The sequence below is a fragment of the Eretmochelys imbricata genome, chromosome 6 (genome assembly GCF_965152235.1).
Source record: "Eretmochelys imbricata isolate rEreImb1 chromosome 6, rEreImb1.hap1, whole genome shotgun sequence".
Taxonomy (NCBI): domain Eukaryota; kingdom Metazoa; phylum Chordata; order Testudines; family Cheloniidae; genus Eretmochelys; species Eretmochelys imbricata.
This window is the reverse complement of record NC_135577.1, coordinates 3982621-4001969: the sequence shown is the minus strand read 5'-3', so window position 1 is coordinate 4001969 and position 19349 is coordinate 3982621. Positions and strand designations below refer to the sequence as shown.

The 19349-nt window shown below is 43.4% G+C and overlaps 1 protein-coding gene across 1 annotated transcript; it reads right to left on the bottom strand.

The window, feature by feature from the left end:
* Positions 1–23: 23 nt before the first annotated feature.
* Positions 24–18370, bottom strand: LOC144266948 (up-regulator of cell proliferation-like). Its single transcript, XM_077820538.1, is given in 6 exon segments — positions 24–2869; positions 4067–4138; positions 5624–5687; positions 6959–7260; positions 13436–14202; positions 18319–18370. Coding segments are annotated over 3 exon segments (2796 nt in total). The 5' UTR covers positions 5658–5687; positions 6959–7260; positions 13436–14202; positions 18319–18370; the 3' UTR covers positions 24–179.
* Between the last annotated feature and the right edge of the window lie 979 nt (positions 18371–19349).

The window sequence follows — 19349 nt, the reverse complement described above, 5'->3', positions numbered from 1 at the left end:
CTGAGGAAGCAAATTTGCACCTGCTAAACTGGAGGGTCAGTTGGAAAATCAGGTTAATAGTTACAGTTTATAAGAATCAGAAATACTTTTGGCCTTCTGGTGGGAAACAGACTGGCTTATCAGCCTCACACTGCATAGTGCATGTACACCAGTTCCCCTGCCTCTTGGAATCTCCTCATTTATAGCCTGTTCTTGTCTGTGGTCTCTGAGTGCCTTCTGTACTTGTGAAGTTGGGGGTAGGGTAAACAAAAGCTGAAGATGAAGTTCTCATGTTTGACAGCATTCCACAGACTCTTCACCCATTCAGTAAACTGTGGAATGTCCTTGGGGGTTCTTTTAAGTGAACAGTTCCTTATGAATTCAAACAGATACCTCTTTAACTCATACACTTTTTCACTGTATCCCATATTTACCGGAGCCATGGGAGGGACTCCATGCCAAAGCCCAGGGATGTACCAATTGTTTTTTTCCAGATCATACTCCATGATATCAGAAAATTTTATTTCCATGTTTAGTTTTTCCATCTTTGCTGCAGCTTTGATCATTTCATTCAGCTGCTCCAGGAGGTGTTTCCTGTCCCTCATGTTTTGTTCATATGCAGACATATCACTGACGTTCTGATGCACAAACTGGCAGCTTGGCTTATGCCCTATTTTTTCCATTCTGAGAAAGGCACGGACCACAATTTGCAGAATATCTTTCATTTCAGTGGCATTCTCCATGGCCATGTTAACAATGGTTATGTCACTTAACCCAATCACCAGTGTGGCCAGCTCATTGTCATGTTGATAACTGTCCTCCAGCTTGGCCAATTCAGGGGCTTTCAAGCCTTCTGTGTCTATCACCAGGATGAAATCACAGCCCAGTTCCTTTTTTAAGATCTCTTTAACTTGAATGAGCAACATGAAGGCTCCTCGTGTACATCGGCCACTGCTCACTGCAAACTGCAGGCCGAACATGGTGTTGAGGAGGGTGGATTTCCCAGTGCTCTGCACTCCCAGCACTGTTAGAACCAGCATTTTGGACCTTCCCCTCAGCTTGGCATGGAGCTGAGTCAGAACATCTGTTACCCACTGCAGTGGGATGTTGGAGGCATCTCCATCGATCAGCTCAATAGGAAACCCTTCCAGCAGCAGGTCAGCTGCTATGTCTGGGAGGTGGGTGAATTGCCTTCCACTTTTTAGAATTTTGCCTTCTTTAACCATGGAGCATTAAGCCTCATAAAACTGCCCCAACTCACGCATGAAATGCTCAACCCCTAAAGAAGTGGAAGAGATTAATTTATCTAGTTCTGCCAACTGTTTGGGGTCATCACCTAAAGACTTGCATTTCTCTTTGTATTCAGCCCGTAGTTTAGAAAGATTCCCCCTAGCAATGTGATCCAGCTGAAACTTCAGCCATTTCAGGAAATAATGTTTTTCTAATGGAAGTAGATGTTGTATTGCATCAATGAATTTAGTCAAACCATCAGTAAGGTCACATTTATTCTGTTGTTTACGCAAATCCAACATCTTTTCTTTCAGCTGAGATTTATATTTCTCAGCAGGGATATCCCCCTGCCTTCTCATTCGGCACATTTCTTTTTCCACTTTAGCCAGGCTTTTCCATAAATCCCCTTGGAGTCTCAACATTTCTTGTTTGTAATATGCCACATCCTTTATTTCTGTGGTGATTTCTTTAACGCAGTCACTCGCAGTCTGACATTCCACATGGTCTTCATCTATTTGGATTCCTAGTTCACGCGCTGTCCCAGCCATGTCTTCTATACCTATCCTCTTGGGAGAAGAGTTCATTATGCTTTGTATGGTGGACTGCAGCTTTTCCACAAATTTTGCTTTATTTGTGTTGCTGTCTTTCATCAGCATATGTGAATTTTTCAGTTTCAGCACAGGGGCTAATTTGTTAAGGATTGCCAGAGTTTCACTGGATTTCCCAGTCTGGTGGTTGAGAATGAAGTAATATTTAGTTGTGGATTCTTTCAAAGATGATAACAGAGTGTACTCTCTTTCAGTGATGTTTTCAGCAAATATGAACACAGCTGAGGAGACCTCTGTTAAAAAGCTGAACTGCAGCCAGTGAGATTCAATGTCTCCATGTAGATTTGTAATTGCCACAGGTTCTGGGAAAAGATCCAAATTCTTCCTCCCACCAGGGAAAAACCAGGAAATTTCTACCAGCCCATCTGTGATTTCCTGAGGGATGTTCCCAGACTCCATGTCCCGATGGATAAAGAAATCGTGATACTGCTGTGAGGGGCTGAGAACCTCACTGAGGAGTTTGGACTTGGAGAAGCTGCAGCTCCCCATCCGTACAAAGGAAATGGTTGGCATTGACGTGAACACCAGGCTCTCCTCTTTGCACCCTCAGCTCTCTGCCAGGGAGTGCGGCCTCCACTTCCTCACAATGTCCCTCATGGCCCACAGCATTAGGGTGCACTTGGATGTGTTGAGGGCAGGTAGCAGCAGAGGGAGGGCAAACTGGCACATGGACAGTTTGGACAGGATCTCCTGCTGTAAGAAACTGTCTGAGCAAAGCAGAACAGCACACAGAACATCAAGTGGATTCAAAGAGACTTTAGTGTCAGTGTCACTAACAAAGAAAATTTGTTCATTGATACCTTGTTCCTCCTCATCCACCCTGGTTCCTTGATCATGAAGTGCCCCACACCTAAGGCTTGTGCTTCTGGCTGTCCTATTCAAAGCCATGACCTTTCTCAGGAAATGCCATGGTAAATCTCTTAATTTCTGAGGAATCCAGTCCTTTAAACTTCCTGAGCTGATTTCCAGGATATCATTCATCCTGAGCTTTCTGCTTTCATACTTCTGTAATTTTAACTTGGAGAGAACTTCTCTGAATGCTTTTCTTCTCTCTGGAGAAAAGCGTTAAAATATGAACATAAATTTTCATATCCAAAAATATAGGGCTGAACTATCTTATTTGCAAAGGCCACTTGTGCTACCTAGGTGGAAAATGGCCCGAGAGAACCTGTGTGGAATTCCTCCTGAGTAGGAGAACTTTCAACTTGTGGAAAGTTGGCAGAAGTGGCTCTCCCCCCTGCCCCACCCAGATCCCTAGCACAGGGAGACATAAGTGGTGGACTAGATGACCTTCTGGGGTCCCTTCCATCCCTGATATTCTATGATTCTATGAGTGGAGCGGTACTATATCTGATTCCCCCCAAGCATGATTGTTACAGACCTTGCATCAGTGGCATAAACTAGTGTAGGCCCCAGGCTGCTCTAACTTCCACAGGTTCTGGGATGCTGAGGATCAGGGAGATGTAACCTGCTCCCTGCACTGGCCACTTCTCACTACCTCTGAGTTGCAGTGGGATGCAGTGGAGAATCAGGGTCGTTGTGATTTCTGTGATATTGTTTGGCAATTGTTGATTGTGACACTAGGATAGTGATGTCAAGCTGCAATTAGAGTATGGCAATACATACAAGTGACAGATACATCAAGGAGCTACACTTCTCGTGCACTTCAATAATTAGATTGCTCTGTATTCTTAGTTTTCCCTCCGTGAATATGTTGCTGTTTTCAGTCAATGATGGACACTAGTGTAGGATTTTTGTAATCTTGCCCATGTTCCCAACCTTTTTTCGTTCCTCTCCCATAAACATGACTTATAGGGACATACAGACAACTGCAGCCTCACCCGAGGACAAATCCATGTCTTCCATGATACAATGTGCTCTATTCTTTGGAGAGTCAGGGGTCATAATACCACTCACAAACCAGGCCTTCTCACAGCTCACTGCTCTATGCAGCAGCCTTCGTGCCTTCTAGTCTGATAGTATGTACAGTGGGTTACTAACATATTTATCCTTTCTTGAGATTTATACAGTACCCATCACAGTGGTATCTGAGGATTCCTGGATCTGCTACATCATTAATCCTGGGGTTTTAAATTGAGATGTTCTAAACTACTAAGGATTGATGCTTAGTGTTTTCGTGTGGATTATATTAGCGAAAGTATCCAAAGCCATCATAAATCTAATAGTATTTTTAACTAATGAGATGCAATACTAATGACACATGGACGTGGGAAAATTATGAGGACTACCTTTGGGGAGGTCTTTTTGCTTCTGTTCTGGGTCTTGCTGAATAGCAACTTCTTGTTCCTGAATTAAAGAATCTAGGAAGAAATCCAAAGGAAAATATATTATCACCATTAATTACTAAGTCTCTATATTTACTAAGTAGTAGAAAAAACACCGCTGAATTCCCTAGGTGCAGAAGTTGTCAGTGTATCAAGGACCATCAGGCATGAAAAAAACAATTTCATCTGCACTTTAGTAGAAGGAAGTGATCTGAGGACTTGTACTTATCAGACCTTCCTTAGGGGAAAGGCTATTTGGGAATTCCCTCTTTTGTCAGACTTAAATTTGGCTGCATAAATCCTTCAGGTTTTTTTGTTTTGTTTTGCTTACAGTAATTTGAAAGGCTTCTTTCAGACTCATTTCTAAACTCTTAATTTTAATCTAACTTTGAGTTTTTGCTTTGATTGGACTCTGAGAACATTAGTCCAAAATTTGGACTGAAAAGGTCCATGGATATTGGATCTATATTCAATTGTAGTTCAACTAGCTTGCCTCTTCTAACACTGACCTAATACTGTTATACTCAATTGTACAGAAACTGAACTTTAGGAAATAGTCTTGTAGAACTTTCAAAGAGGAGTTGACTGAAAATCTGAACATACAGTCAGAAAGCATGCTGGGAAGAAAGATGGAAATCTAGTAATTTCTTCTAAAACTTCTTGTGCTACTACGAGAAAAAAATATGATCTTAACCAAAACATTTCACAGATTCAATGCTCAAATTAAACATGCAGCAATTAGTTGGTATTGTTAGAATAATAGCTGAAACTAAAAAATTCACATATGCTGATGAAAGATAGCAGCACAAATAAAGCAAAATTTGTGGAAAAGCTGCAGTCCACGATACAAAGCATAATGAACTCAGATTCCCTACAAAGTATGGTCCTGAAGTGACAATCATAGTATTACCATATTGCTAATCATTTTGCTTTGAGTCACTACTCTCTCTCAGTGAAAATAACTAGAGAATGACTGTAGCTGTGAGGGAAATACTGCCCTCGCTTTCAAATTCTCAAGTGTTTCCTTTATTTAGCACTTTTTGAGTGGCACCTATGACCCTCCTTTCCCCCAAATTTAATGTGCCCTCACAGGGCACAAAAGTCAATTTGTAAACCCATCTCTGCCTCTAAAACCTGTTCCATTGCTGCTGTGGCTGATAGACAGCTCTCCACTCAGCAATTGGCTAAATATATTTTCTCAATTATTATATTTATGATTCGTATTGCAGTAGCACCTAGAAAAGGATAATTGGGGCCCCTGTCTATTAGCACAGTGATGGATCCAGCTCCTGCTGAAGTCAGTGGAAAGGCTTCTATAGATTTCAGTGGGATATGGAGAAGGCCCTTAATGAAGCAGTGGCTGGATTATATTTGTCCTCCTGTGTTATAACATTCAGAGAATTATATCAATAAACAGTAATATCTAGTAAAATTGTCAAAACTAGTTCCGAAGCTAGTTGCCATTCACATTTACGGTAATGTGACACAGTAGCCAGCAGGAAGGGTTGTAAGAGGCAATACCTTTAGGAAGTTGTGGCGTTGTCTCTATTAGCATCTCGTGCTTGCAGGATGTCCGCTTTCTCCTCTGGAATAAAACAGTTTGGCAAGGGAGCCAAGAGGAAAAATGCATTAAGTGAAATTCTGAAATTTCTACAAGTTCTTAGACCACACTCCTCACAGAAGTATCTGAGCACCTTCCAGCAATGCATTAAGCAGCATGATGCACATCTGTCAATTGTTTGTTCTCTCAGCCTATCCCCAGAAGCAGGGGCGTGTTTTGTTTTGGATTTTTAAAAATAAATATGTTAGAGAGAGCAAGGCCAATGAAAGTGCCTTGTACTTTGGCCAGAAGCTGGTGAGGTTTGTGATGGTCCTTAGTTCCTGGGGGAGTTAATTCCACAGTCTTAGGTGAGTCCCTAAAAAAGCTCTGTTCCAGTTTAATTACCTCTGTCATTGAATAGAAAAATAAGGTCATTCTCTGCTTCCATTGTCAAAGAAATGAGATGGGGAGTTCTTTTACTCTGAGGATAACCTAGAAAAAGTGTGTAATGTGAGATGGACATAAGGGTCTGCAATTTGGCTAAATTCCCTTTAAAAAAACACTGAGATTGTCCTAAGGGCAGACGCTCCAGGGATCTCCCTGTTCTACTAAGAACAGAAATATTCAGAGACAAATTGATAGGAGGGACTGCTGGTGTTGGGTTATTTTGGTGTCGACATCAGAGTGCCTTCTGCCACTGATGCACAGGATTTGGTATAAGTCCTATTAACAGAGTCATGATGCATAAATAATCCGACAGTGAAGTGGGAAGATAGCACCTTTCTCTGCAAGGTGCAAAATACTGAAATACAGGGGATGAAGGCAGCGAGAGGTATGAGATCTATACACTCAGAAGCTCTCATAAAACTTTTAACAAGGTCTGAGCTGTGTATCTAGGATTGAGTTAAGACTGACTGAATGACAGAGATTATGATGGTCTTCTCAATTAATTCTCCATCAGAAGATAATGTTGTTGTATATCGAATACATTATCTTTGGGCCTGTCTACACTATAGATATTTACTGAATCTGGATCCATCTTCTAAAATGGTTTATTCCATGCGCAATTCATATCTATATACTACAGGGGGTTAGTGTATGGTTCCTCACTGTGTGGGTTGACTAGTCGGTCTGCTTGTGAGCTGGGTTGAAAACAACGGACAGAGTGTAATCAGGACTTAACATTGTTCCTTTGCTGTATAGACATTTACATTACAATATATATTTCTTAATATAGATCTCTAACTGGAAATGTGGACATACTCAATTTTATGGCTATCATATTCTTCCCTTATGAAAAATAAAATACAACTCACCAGAACTTAAATATAAATCCTGATCTATACCTGGAAATACAATTTCTAAACATCCCAGAAATTGCTGGCAGACTGATTCCCCCTTTTTCTGTATCAGAATCAACAATTTTCTTGTCTTCTTCTTGGGATCCTCTTCTGTTTTGTCCAAGGTATTGTATTCCTCCTCTGTGACAATGGATTGGGAGAGTAATTCATCCAAGATGAGTTCTAGGTCTTTTTGAAGAATTTCAATTAACTTTTTTCTTTTGTTGCGTATAATATCTGAGGGTTTTTCATCAGCAGATTTTTCTAAATCACAAGTCCTAGGACAAAAAAAGACTTTTTTTTTCAATCTAAAGATCAAGAAACAGGATTTGCAAAGCAGCTATGGTTAGCTTTAATGTACTTAGTCTTGTAGCATTCCTGGAACATTCACAGGTAATCTGCAAGTTAAACAATTTGAGATGGAGAATAAACACATTTTCTCCTAAAACATTTGAGTTGAAAATTGTCACTTAGAATCTTAGAATCTGCAGCTTGGAGTCACTTGCTGGTCTGAAGTCTTCAAATCAAGATTTGAGGATTTCAGTAACTCAGCCAGAGGTTCTGGGTCTATTACAGGAAGGGGTGGGTGTGGTTCTATGGCCCGCGATGTGCAGGAGGTCAGACTAGATGATCATAATGGTCCCTTCGAGCCTTAAAAATCTATGAGTCTATGTAGAATCAGTCATTTTTACCATTTTTTTTATACTTTTGCTCTGTGTAGGATGCTTACAAGTAATCAGCTAATTAATGATGAGTAGAAGGAGTAGCAGTCAATGAAAACTGATATATAAAATCATTTGGAGCCATCTACGTACTGTTCCAAAGAACGTAGCTGGGCTGCTTGTCAGTCAAAGATGTGCAGTTCTCAGGATGTGTCTTCACAGCACAGTTAGTTTAAATAATAATTTGCGTATTACTCCAACTAGACTCTTGTCCACAAACAAGAATCTCTAGCTGTAGTTAAGTGTAGATTAAACTCAGGTTAGCTACCTTGTGCCTGTGTGTGCATGCCGCTGAAGCTGCAGCTAATGATCCAGTGTTACCTCTCAGCAGCATCTAATCCAATCACTCTGCTACTCAAATCATTCTGTGTTACTCCAGTGTTGTTTTGAAGTGTGGTTGCTCTCACTAGAGCTAGGCTAGCTCAAGTGCAGTAACTTGAGTATACTAAGTCTAGCTAACTCTTGCAGTGAAGATAAAGGCCACAAAGAACTCTGCCATCAGAGATGGACAGCTGAGGGATGTGCAAAAACCAGTACCCTCCAAATATCACAGGTGGCATGGAGGGGAAGGTTGCTCCTGAGTAGCTCTGAGGAACATGGCTTCCACCTCCTGTGCTCCTCTGACAGCAGCCCTGGCTGGCAAATCACAGATGGTTTGCCAGTTGAAAGAACAAATCTCACAAACCACACATGGGTTGTCAGAGCTGGACTTGCAGCAGGAATGGTGAGGGTATTTGGGTGAGACTTGGGGAAGGGGATGCTTTACAACTAGTCACTATGTACTCTTTATGTCTCCGGTTTTATATTTTTTTCCTGATTTTTCAAATGTAAAAAAAATAATTCAAAACAGTTAAGGTTGATAAAGACAAACAACACCCACATCAAAACCACAAAAGCAATGAAATATTGAGTAAAACCATACAAATGGATCACCAGCAAGTATTATCTGGACCACAGCTGGAGAACCACTGCAGCAGTGAATTTAAATGTTCAGACATAACATTTCATTCTCGAGACATCTAGATAGACTTATGTGTAGTGCTGGGGAGGAGCCGGCGGTCATGGTACATGTAGGTACCAATGACATAGGGAAGGATAGGAGAGAGGTCCTGAAGGCCAAATTTAGGCTGCTAGGTAAGAGATTGAAGTCATAAGAATGGCCATACTGAGTCAGACCAAAGGTCCATCCAGCCCAGTATCCTGTCTACCGACAGTGGCCAATGCCAGGTGCCCCAGAGGGAGCGAACCTAACCGGTTCCTAATAAATCTAAACCCCTGCTCTCTACACCATCATCTCATCCACGCATTGAGACCCTGCAGCTCTGCCTGCCTACCTGGCCCTGAGCATGGAACAAGCAGCATTTCTGAGAATGCCACCATAGAGGTCCTGGATTTCAGTCTCTTTCCTAGCAGCCTAAATTTGGCCTCCAGGACGTCTCTCCTACCCTTCCCTATGTCATTGGTACCTACATGTACCACGACCACCGGCTCCTCCCCAGCACAACACATAAGTCTATCTAGATGCCTCGAGAGATCCGCAACCTTCGCACCAGGCAGGCAAGTCACTATACGGTTCTCCCGGTCATCACAAACCCAGCTATCTATGTTTCTAATGATCAAATCTCCCATTACTAACACCTGCCTTTTCCTAATGACTGTAATTCCCTCCCCTGGAGAGGTAACCTCAGTGCAAGAGGCTACCCCAACATCATCTGGAAGGAGGGTCCCAACTATGGGAAGGTTTCCCTCTGTTCCTGTTGACTGCTCTCCTTCTCTGGGCTTTCCATCCTACTTAACAGCGCTGGGGCTGTCTGACCGGAGGGGGGACAAATCTACAGTGTCCTTGAAAGCCTCCTCAACATACCTCTCTGCCTCCCTTAGCTCCTCCAGTTCTGTCACCCTGGCCTCCAAAGCCCGTACGTGGTCTCTGAGGGCCAGGAGCTCCTTGCACCAAATGCACACATATGCCACCCACCCACAGGGCAGGTAATCATACATGCTGCACTGAGCTCAATAAACTGGATAGCCCCCAATCTGCTGCTGGGCTTCTGCCTGCAGTCTCTCCTACAACTACCTAGGTTAATGATAGGGTTTTTGTTTAAAACAAGAAGTTTTGATTAAAGTTTAGTTTAAAGGTTTTAAAGAATGGCAAGTGTACCTCGCCCCCTTCCCACTCCCCTTCCAAACTCCCTCTCGAAACTCCCTGTTAGCAGTCCCTGTTTGCAAAGCTCAAGTCCAGGACCTCCATGTTAGCATTCTCTGAGATGCTTCTAGTTCCATGCGCAGGGCCAGTTAGATAGGCAGAGCTGCAAGGTCTCAGTGTGTGGATGAGACAATGGTGTAGGGAGGAGGGGTTTAGATTTATTAGGAACTGGGGAAACTTTTGGGAAAGGGGGAACCTATACAGGAAGGATGGGCTCCACCTAAACCAAAATGGAACCAGATTGCTGGCACTTAAATTTAAAAAGGTCATAGAGCAGTTTTTAAACTCAGGGCTGGTGGAAGGCCGAGAAGTGTGGAGGAGCATGTGGTTCGGACATCCCTTAGGGGAGGAACTATTAATAGAGAAGATCTATTAATTGAGAATCTCTGTGTCCTCTTAAGGACGAGAGGATGGAAAATGATAAAATACAGGCAGGATCTGATCAGAAACAGTCAAATGAAAAAGAGTCCCATTTAATTATATTGTGTAATGGTGGACAGCTCAAAGGAGACAAGTTTTTAAAGTGCTTATATACCAGTGCTAGAAGTCTAAATAATAAAATGGGTAAATGAGGATATTGATATAATAGGCATCACAGAGACTTGGTGGAATGAGGATAATCAATAGGCTACAGTAACACTAGGGTACAAAATATATTGGAAGGACAGAACAGGTCGTGCCGGTGGGGGAGTGGCACTATATGTGAAAGAGTAGAATCAAATGAAGTAAAACCCATAAATGAATCAAACTGTGCCATAGAATCTCTATGGATAGAAATTCCATGCTCTCATAATAAGAATATAGTGGTAGGGATATATTACCGACCACCTGACCAGGATGGTGATAGTGACTGTGAATTGCTCAGGGAGATTAGAGAGGCTATTAAAATAAAAAAAACTCAATAATAATGGGGGACTTCAATTATCCCTATATTGACTGGGTACATGTCACCTCAGGACGGGATGCAGAGATAAAGTTTCTTGACACCTTAAATGACTGCTTCTTGGAGCAGCTGGTCCTGGAACCCACAAGAGGAGAGGCAATTCTTGATTTAGTCCTAAGTGGAGCACAGGATCTGGTCCAAGAGGTGAATATAGCTGGACCGCTTGGTAATAGTGACCACAATATAATTAAATTTAATATCCCTGTGGCAGAAAAAACACCACAGCAGCCCAACAGTGTAGTATTTAATTTCAGAAAGGGGAACTACACAAAAATGAGGAAGTTAGTTAAACAGAAATTAAAGGATACTGTGCCAAAAGTGAAATCTCTGCAAGCTGCATGGAAACCTTTTAAAGACATCATCGTAGAGGTTCAACTTGAATGTATACCCCAAATTAAAAAACATAGTAAGAGAACCAAAAAAGAGCCACCTTAGCTAAACAACAAAGTAAAAGAAGCAGTGAGAGGCAAAAGGCATCCTTTAAAAAGTGGAAGTTAAATCCTAGTGAGGAAAATGGAAAGAAGCATAAACACTGGCAAATGAAGGGTAAAAATAAAATTAGGGAGGCCAAAAAAGAATTTGAGAAACAGTTAGCCAACCAGTGGGGCCACTGGACGATTGAGATGCTAAAGGAGCACTGAAGGACGATAAGGCCGTTGCGGAGAAACTAAATGAATTCTTTGCATTGGTCTTCATGGCTGAGGATGTGAGGGAGATTTGCAAACCTGAGCCATTCTTTTTAGGTGACAGATCTGAGGAACTGTCCCAGATTGAGGTATCATTAGAGGAGGTTTTGGAACAAATTGATAAATTAAACAGCAATAAGTCACCAGGACCAGATGGTATTCACCCAACAGTTCTGAAGGAACTCAAATGTGAAATTTCAGAACTACTAACTGTAGTCTGTAACCTATCATTTAAATCAGCTTCTGTACCAGATGACTGGAGGATAGCTAATGTGATGCCAATTTTTAAAAAGGGCTCCAGAGGTGATCCCTGCAATTGCAGGCCTGTAAGCCTGAGTTCAGTACCGGGTAAACTGGTTGAAACTATAATAAAGAAAAATACTGTCAGATATATAGATGAACATAATTTGTTGGGGAAGAGTCAACATGGTTTTAGTAAAGGGAAATCATGCCTCACCAATCTACTAGAATTCTTTGAGGGGGTCAACAATCATGTGGGCAAAGGGGATCCAGTGGATATAGTGTACTTAGATTTTCGGAAATCCTTTGACATGGTCACTCATCAAAGGCTCTTAAGCAAAGTAAGCTGCCACAGGATAAGAAGGAAGGTGCTCTCATGGATTGGTAACTGGTTAAAAGATAGGAAACAAAGGGTAGGTATAAATGGTCAGTTTTCAGAATGGAAAGAGGTAAATAGTGGTGTCCCGCAGGGGCCTGTACTATTCAACATATTCGTAAATGATCTGGAAAAAGGGATAAACAGGTGGCAAAATTTGAGGTGGCAAAATTTGCAAATGATACAAAATTACTAAAGATAGTCAAGACCCAGGCAGACTGCGAAGCGCTACAAAAGGATCTCTCAAAACTGGGTGACTGGGTAACAAAATGGTAGATGAAATTTAATATTGATAAACGCAAAGTAATGCACATTGGAAAGCATAATCCCAACTATACCTATAAAATGACGGGTTCTAAATTAGCTGTTACCACTCAAGGAAGAGATCTTGGAGTCACTGTGGATAGTTCTCTGAAAACATCCACTCAATGTGCAGCAGCAGTCAAAAAAGGAAACAGAATGTTGGGAATCATTAAGAAAGGGACAGATAACAGGACAGAAATATCATGTTGCCTCTATATAAATCCATGGTACACCCACATCTTGAATACTGCATGCAGATGTGGTCGCCCCATCTCAAAAATATATATTGGAATTGGAAAAGATTCAGAAAAAGGCAACAAAAATGATTAGGGGTATGGAACAACTTCCCTATGAGGAGAGCTTAATAAGACTGGGACTTTTCAGCTTGGAAAAGAGACGGCTAAGGGGAGATATGATTGAGGTCTATAAAATCAGGACTGGTATAGAGAAAGTAGACAGGGAAGTGTTGTTTACTACTTCTCATAACACGAGAACTAGGGGTCACCAAATGAAATGAATAGGCAGCAGGTTTAAAACAAATAAAAGGAAGTATTTCTTCACACAATGCACAGTCAACCTGTGGAACTCCTTGCCAGAGTATGTTGTGAAGGCCAGGACCATAACAGCGTTCAAAAAAGAACTAGATAAATTCATGGGAGGATAGGTCCATCAATGGCGATTAGCCAGGATGGCAGGGATGGTGTCCCTAGCCTCTGTTTGCCAGAGGCTGGGAATGAATGACAGGGGATGGATCACTTGATGATTACTTGTTCTGTTCATTCCCTCTGGGGCACCTGGAACTGGCCACTGCCAGTAGACAGGATCTTTGGTCTGACCCAGTGTGGCCATTCTTATGTTCATTCATGTACATATATAATGCAAAATTTTGTTATAGTTGGGAAATATGCTGTCTCTCTCTCAGTGTTATGGCTATTACCTTTTTTTTAATGAAAAATAAAATAGAAAGAGATTTGACTTACCATGGCCAGAAGGTTGTAAATTCTGATTGGTGCCAGGAAAGAGGATTTCTAAACACTCCAGAAATTGCTGGCAGGTTGACTCCCCTTTTTTCTGTATGTGAATTAACAACTTCCTGATTTTGATCACGATGTCCTCTTTTTGATTGAAGCTGTTGTACTCCTCCTCTGTGATGATGGACAGGGCAAGTAACTCATCCACGATGTTATCAGGGTCTCTTTGAATAAGTTGTATCAGCTCTTTGCGTTTGGTGCATAGAATCCTGTATTTGTCACCAGTGGCCATTATCACTGAATCACAGGATCCGCAGTGATTTGCTTTTAAAAGACAGAAGACACAGGATTTGTGAAGCTGCTAGAGACAGCTGCAGTTTAGCGAGTAACGCTCTAGGAAAGTGCCTTGTCCGTGATCATGAGATTGGCCATTTAAACAATTTGAGAGATGGACCTACCAGCCTCCCCTATTTCCTGTTGAAAGTGGAATGGTTCTGTAATAATACTGGAAATTAGCTATAGCAATTCACTGGGTTCATGCAAACTGGGTGTTAGTTCCCATGCGGTTGAGAGAGGGCCAACTCCAATAATGCTGCCAAAATTGAACTGCAGTTCTGGATCACTCACACCTTCCTGGCCCGCTGTTTCAAAGCTCCTCCTTTTACCTGTCTTTTCCTTCCCAGGGCAGGAAATGAGGGGTTAGCTGTTTTGCTAGTTAGATACCAGCATGTCTATTGTAGTAATTACCAGGATTCTTGTCTCTAATATTTTGGACCCTGAGGAGGTAAATATGAAAGGCAGGGATTAGATTAGCAGCAATCCCATTTGTAAGTAGAGTGAAATACCCTCCTGGCATATTTATCGTTGACATTTCTATTAAATTCATGCACGTCCTTATCTGACTTGGTGCCAACATCCCATCTTTATTAACTCATGCCTTACCTCAGGTAAACTCCCAGCTGAAGTCTAAGCAAGGGCTGAGTAAAAGTAAAGTGCGCAGGATTGGCCCAGAGATTTGTATGCTAAGAAGTTTCCAGATTTTATTGTACCTCAAAAGGGCACTTACCTTCCGCTCTCTGTCCCAGTCTAGGGAGATCCTGTCTAATGATAAGATGTTTGCTCGGGCTTATATAAGGGATAACATGAGACTTAGGGCATGTCTACACTTACCTCCAGAGCGATCGATCCAGCGGGGGTCGATTTATCGCGTCTAGTGAAGACGCGATAAATCGACCGCCGAGCGCTCTCCCGTCAACTCCAGTACTTCACCGGAGCGAGAAACCTAGGCGGAGTCGACGGGGGAGCATCAGCAGTCGACCTACTGTAGCGAAGACACCGTGGTAAGTAACTCGAAGTACGTCGACTTCAACTATGCTATTTTCGTAGCTGAAGTTGCGTAACTTAGACTGACTTAGCTCGCTCCCCCCCCCCCCCCCCGTGTAGACCAGGCCTTAAAGAGGCATAGGCGCCGACTTCCCCTCTGCCCCGTGGGTGCTTGAGCCCACCCTCCCATGGCCCAGCCCCTGCACCACCCTCGCCCCGCCCCAATTCCACCCCCTTCCCCAAAGTCCCCACCCCGCTCTGCCAGGTAATTTTCTTTGTAATTGAATAAACTTGTTTATTTTCAATCTTAACTAATCCAGTGCTGTGTCTAAACTGAACTGTTTAATAACTCCAATTAAAGTAGCAAATTGTGGAATATTTGTCTTCTTACAAAAGCAATGGACATATTATATCTCTGATGTGTTCTGAAAAGTCCAGCCCTGTCCTGGAACAATGTTTTTTGGGGAAAGTCAGGGCTGGGGAGAGTGTGGACTCACTTTAGCAGTTGTTAACTGAGGCTGGTGGAGACCCATGGAAGCCAATGGTATTGCAGGAAGGCTCCTGGCTCTGAAGTGTTGGAACAGAGCTGTCTAATACATAGACTTAGGATACCTGCTTGTTGCAGGCATTCCAGGCAGCGAGCCCCAGTAGCAAGGCAGTGTAAGGCACTCAGGGTTACAGGGTCAGAGATGGCTGTTCTTCACTGGTCTGGACTGCACTTCAGAATTTCAGATACAATTATCACACTACTTATTGACTGCCTATCAGGCCCCACGGGTCTTGAACCTGGGTCCATGGAGGGCTCCACATTGTGAGGCTACACCTCATAGTCTTCATAGAAATATTGTTATGATATGAATATGGCATAACTAAGATGTTTTATGCAAGATGGGTGATGTGAGGTATCATTGGAAAGGGTATGATTTACTGAATGTGGTTATCCAATTTGTATGCGTGTATCATTTCTATATCTGAAGTTAGGAATATTTACTATGTAACAATTCCAACTGTGTGTGTACTTGAGGAACGCCCACCAGACAGTAGGCAATCAGCCTGGATGGGCCATTAAGAAGAACAATAAGACTTAGAAGATGCTGAGCTCCCACCTGCCTCGATTTCCTTCCTGTGGACATTACAAATAAACCTTGTCTCATGGATGCTTTGACATTGCAAGGTCATGTGATCATGTCACCTTGTACAGGAAACCATCTTGAGCTGGTACTTTTCCACTGAAGGAGGTGGGGGGAATCAAACAGGGAAACAAAAAATTCCCACTATATGTCAATGCTATTTAAGACTGGAGAGTGAGTTAATCAGGGTTGCCAGTTCTTCACTGTATCCCCACCCAGGATGACTGCTGTAATCACAGGTTTCAGAGTAACAGCCGTGTTAGTCTGTATTCGCAAAAAGAAAAGGAGTACTTGTGGCACCTTAGAGACTAACCAATTTATTTGAGCATGAGCTTTCGTGAGCTACAGCTCACTTCATCAGATGCATACCGTGGAAACTGCAGCAGACTTTATATATACACAGAGAATATGAAACAATACCTCCTCCCACCCCACTGTCCTGCTGGTAATAGCTTATCTAAAGTAATCATCAGGTTAGGCCATTTCCAGCACAAATCCAGGTTTTCTCACCCTCCCCCCTCCCCCCAACAAATTCACTTTCCTGCTGGTGATAGCCCATCCAAAGTGACAACTCTTTACACAATGTGCATGATAATCAAGTTAGGCCATTTCCTGCACAAATCCAGGTTCTCTCACTCCCTCACCCCCCTCCAAAAACCCACCCCCATACACACACAAACTCACTCTCCTGCTGGTAATAGCTCATCCAAACTGACTACTCTCCAAAACACCTAAGACTGTTGTGGGGACAGAGGACTCAGACCTAATCTGAGACAGGGGTCTTGCCTGTGAAGAGACATACCTGGAACTCTAAGTTGCAGAAACTCTGCAACCTGCCTAATACAACATTTAGGATGAAAACTACTATTTGTAACCAGTTTCTTTAGTGAATTAAGCTTAGGGTGCATGTTTTGCTCAGTGATCTACTTTGTTCTGTTTGCTATCCCTTATCATCACTTAAAATTAATCCTTTGTAGTTAGTAAACTTGTTTTGTTTTCTAAAACCCAGTTTGTGCAATTTACTATGGGCGAGGGGGGCAAAGAGCTGTGCATATCTTCCTCCACACTGAGGGAGGGGGCAATTTTCACACAGCAGCACTGAGTAAGGGGAATCCAGGCTGGTGGGATAGGCACATCAGTGGGACCCCAACACATCCGGTGGCACCATGAAAGGGGGAGTCCAACCCATCACACACACACACACACACCCCACTCCTCAATTAGTAGCTGGGATTGGGGTTTATTTGAGGTGGAACTTGAGCACAAGCCCTGCCCCTACACTGTGACTGGTAGAGCAGCAAGACTCCTGATTGGGCTGCAGCCCCTATTTAAGCCAGAGGAGGACAGAGGAAGCTGTCTGTACAACTGGGCTTCATACAGCTGGCTTAGTGTTTGCCTGTTCCCGCCTTCTGATCCTGACCTCCTGGTACTCTGATTAGCCCTGAATATTAACTGCCTGCTGGTTTGTCTCTTAATCCTGATTCCTGGTAATTGGTTTCTGGCCTGTGCCTGACGCTAACCCTAGGCTAGGCTATCTGTGCCCTGGCCCTGACGTTGCTAGAGGGACAGTGAGAGTAAAAAAAAAGACAGTGCAGCAGGCTCTTAGGTCAGATTGTTCCCTCTCAAGGGAAAACTCCCTTGGGGCCCCCTTCACAGAAGACTAGGGAAGACTGTGTGGAGTCTGTGCCCTACACTGTGTCCAGGTCTCCTGTCCTTGCAGGTCCCAGGCAATGGGGCTACCGTAAACCAGTGCTGTTAGAGAATCTCCCACAGGGAACTGTCCTGGAAATCTCCCTGTAAAGGGAGGTCCCCACTGTGCGGGGTAAAATCTGGGGCTGTTTGCTCAGATTTACGTAGCGGGATGATAAGCATTCTGCTGCCTTGCCCCTCGGCTTCCCGTGCCCATCTCCTGATGGGAGCGGGGACAAGGCTGCTGAGGCAGCTGTTCCGTTTCTAAGTGGGAATGGGGAGATCTGTGTGCAGAGGGTCCCTTCCTTGAGCAATCCACCTCCCTCTGTCTCTGTAGATTTCAGTTATGAATGATGGAATTTCACCCCCCCATTAAGCCCTATCCTCATTTTTTAGGATAGCTGACGTTGTATTAAAATCAAAGGGGATGTGAGATGGCTCCTGTGAAAGTTAATGCTGCTTCAGGCTGTGTTCACTTTGGGGGTGGATTTACTGCTGGTTGTCAAAGGTGGGGGAGCTGCAATTCCCGACCCCACCTCTTTGGGGTTCAGAGATGATTTTGCAAAGGTGGCTCACCGCATAATGTCCCCATAAAGGAAATGGTAACATGTGTCGCAGAGTCTCCTCTGCACCCAGATCCCAGAGGAGCATTCCCACGCCACCACCAAGCCCCTCCTGAGAACTCAGGATTTGGCCCACAGATTTGTATTTTAAGTTTTCAAATCTTTTTAAATAGCTAATAGTACTTACTCTTTTTTTGTTGGAAGCTAAAGTGATCACAGCTCCGAAAGGGGTGTCTGTTCAGCTTGGTTTGCCTTGTGCCGTAAAAATAAAGAGTCAATAGGAATCTGAAAGTAAAACCATTTCAGGAAAGCTGGGTCACAGCCTTTCCGTTGCAATTATCAGAAACCACACAGCTGCAGAGTGTCAGCAAACAAAACCCACATCCTAACTGGCACTTGGCTGATGCCCAGCACCATGAGTGTGCCCAGCTTAGGGTGCAAATTATTTGAGCTCAGTTTCATGGCACAGCCAGAGTCCAGTGCAGTGTCAGGCTGTCTTTCATCTCAAAGCAGTGCAGGTAGAAGAGTGCAGCCACTTCCTGCTTTCCCACCATTCAGTCTGTCCTACCAGACAGCCAGGTAATCCTTACCCAGCTGCTTCCCCTGTGACTGTCCTCCTGCTGTCAGCCTCATTCAAGAGTGGTGGGGAGGGCCCCCATTCCTGTGATGGGGCCCAAATTCAGGTGGATGAGTCCAAAATCAGGGGCCCAGCATGCTCGTTTATGGGGATAGGGCTGCTATCAAGGGGACAGGCTCCCTGCCTGTCAGGGAGGAAGAGGCCTCTTATTTGGGTGACTGGAGTCAATCACGTGAGAGAGCATGAGCACTGCTAGGGTGGCATCCTAATGGTGGGCCACTCACGTCTCTGTCATAACAATACAGGTCAATGAGATTTTATTGGGAGGCCAAGCTACAGAAATGTTACCAACGTGTCAGAAAAAGACAGATCCCTCGTGTGTCTGTCCAAGGGGGCACTACGTGCCCAGGATAGGATTACATATGGGGTTGGACCATCTGTGTCCATTTGTCGTTTCTCTGTCCCTGAGCTCATGGCAGGTTTTTCCGTAGTGTTCTGCCATCTCCCTCCTTTCCCACAGGGCCAGGCAAAAATTTTTCTCTGTTACTTTTCGATGAACTGTCCTTTAGGTTTTCTGATAATTTGAGGAAATGTTTTCCTGCACTCCCTCCTATTTTGGACACTGGAGCAGAAAGTGTCTC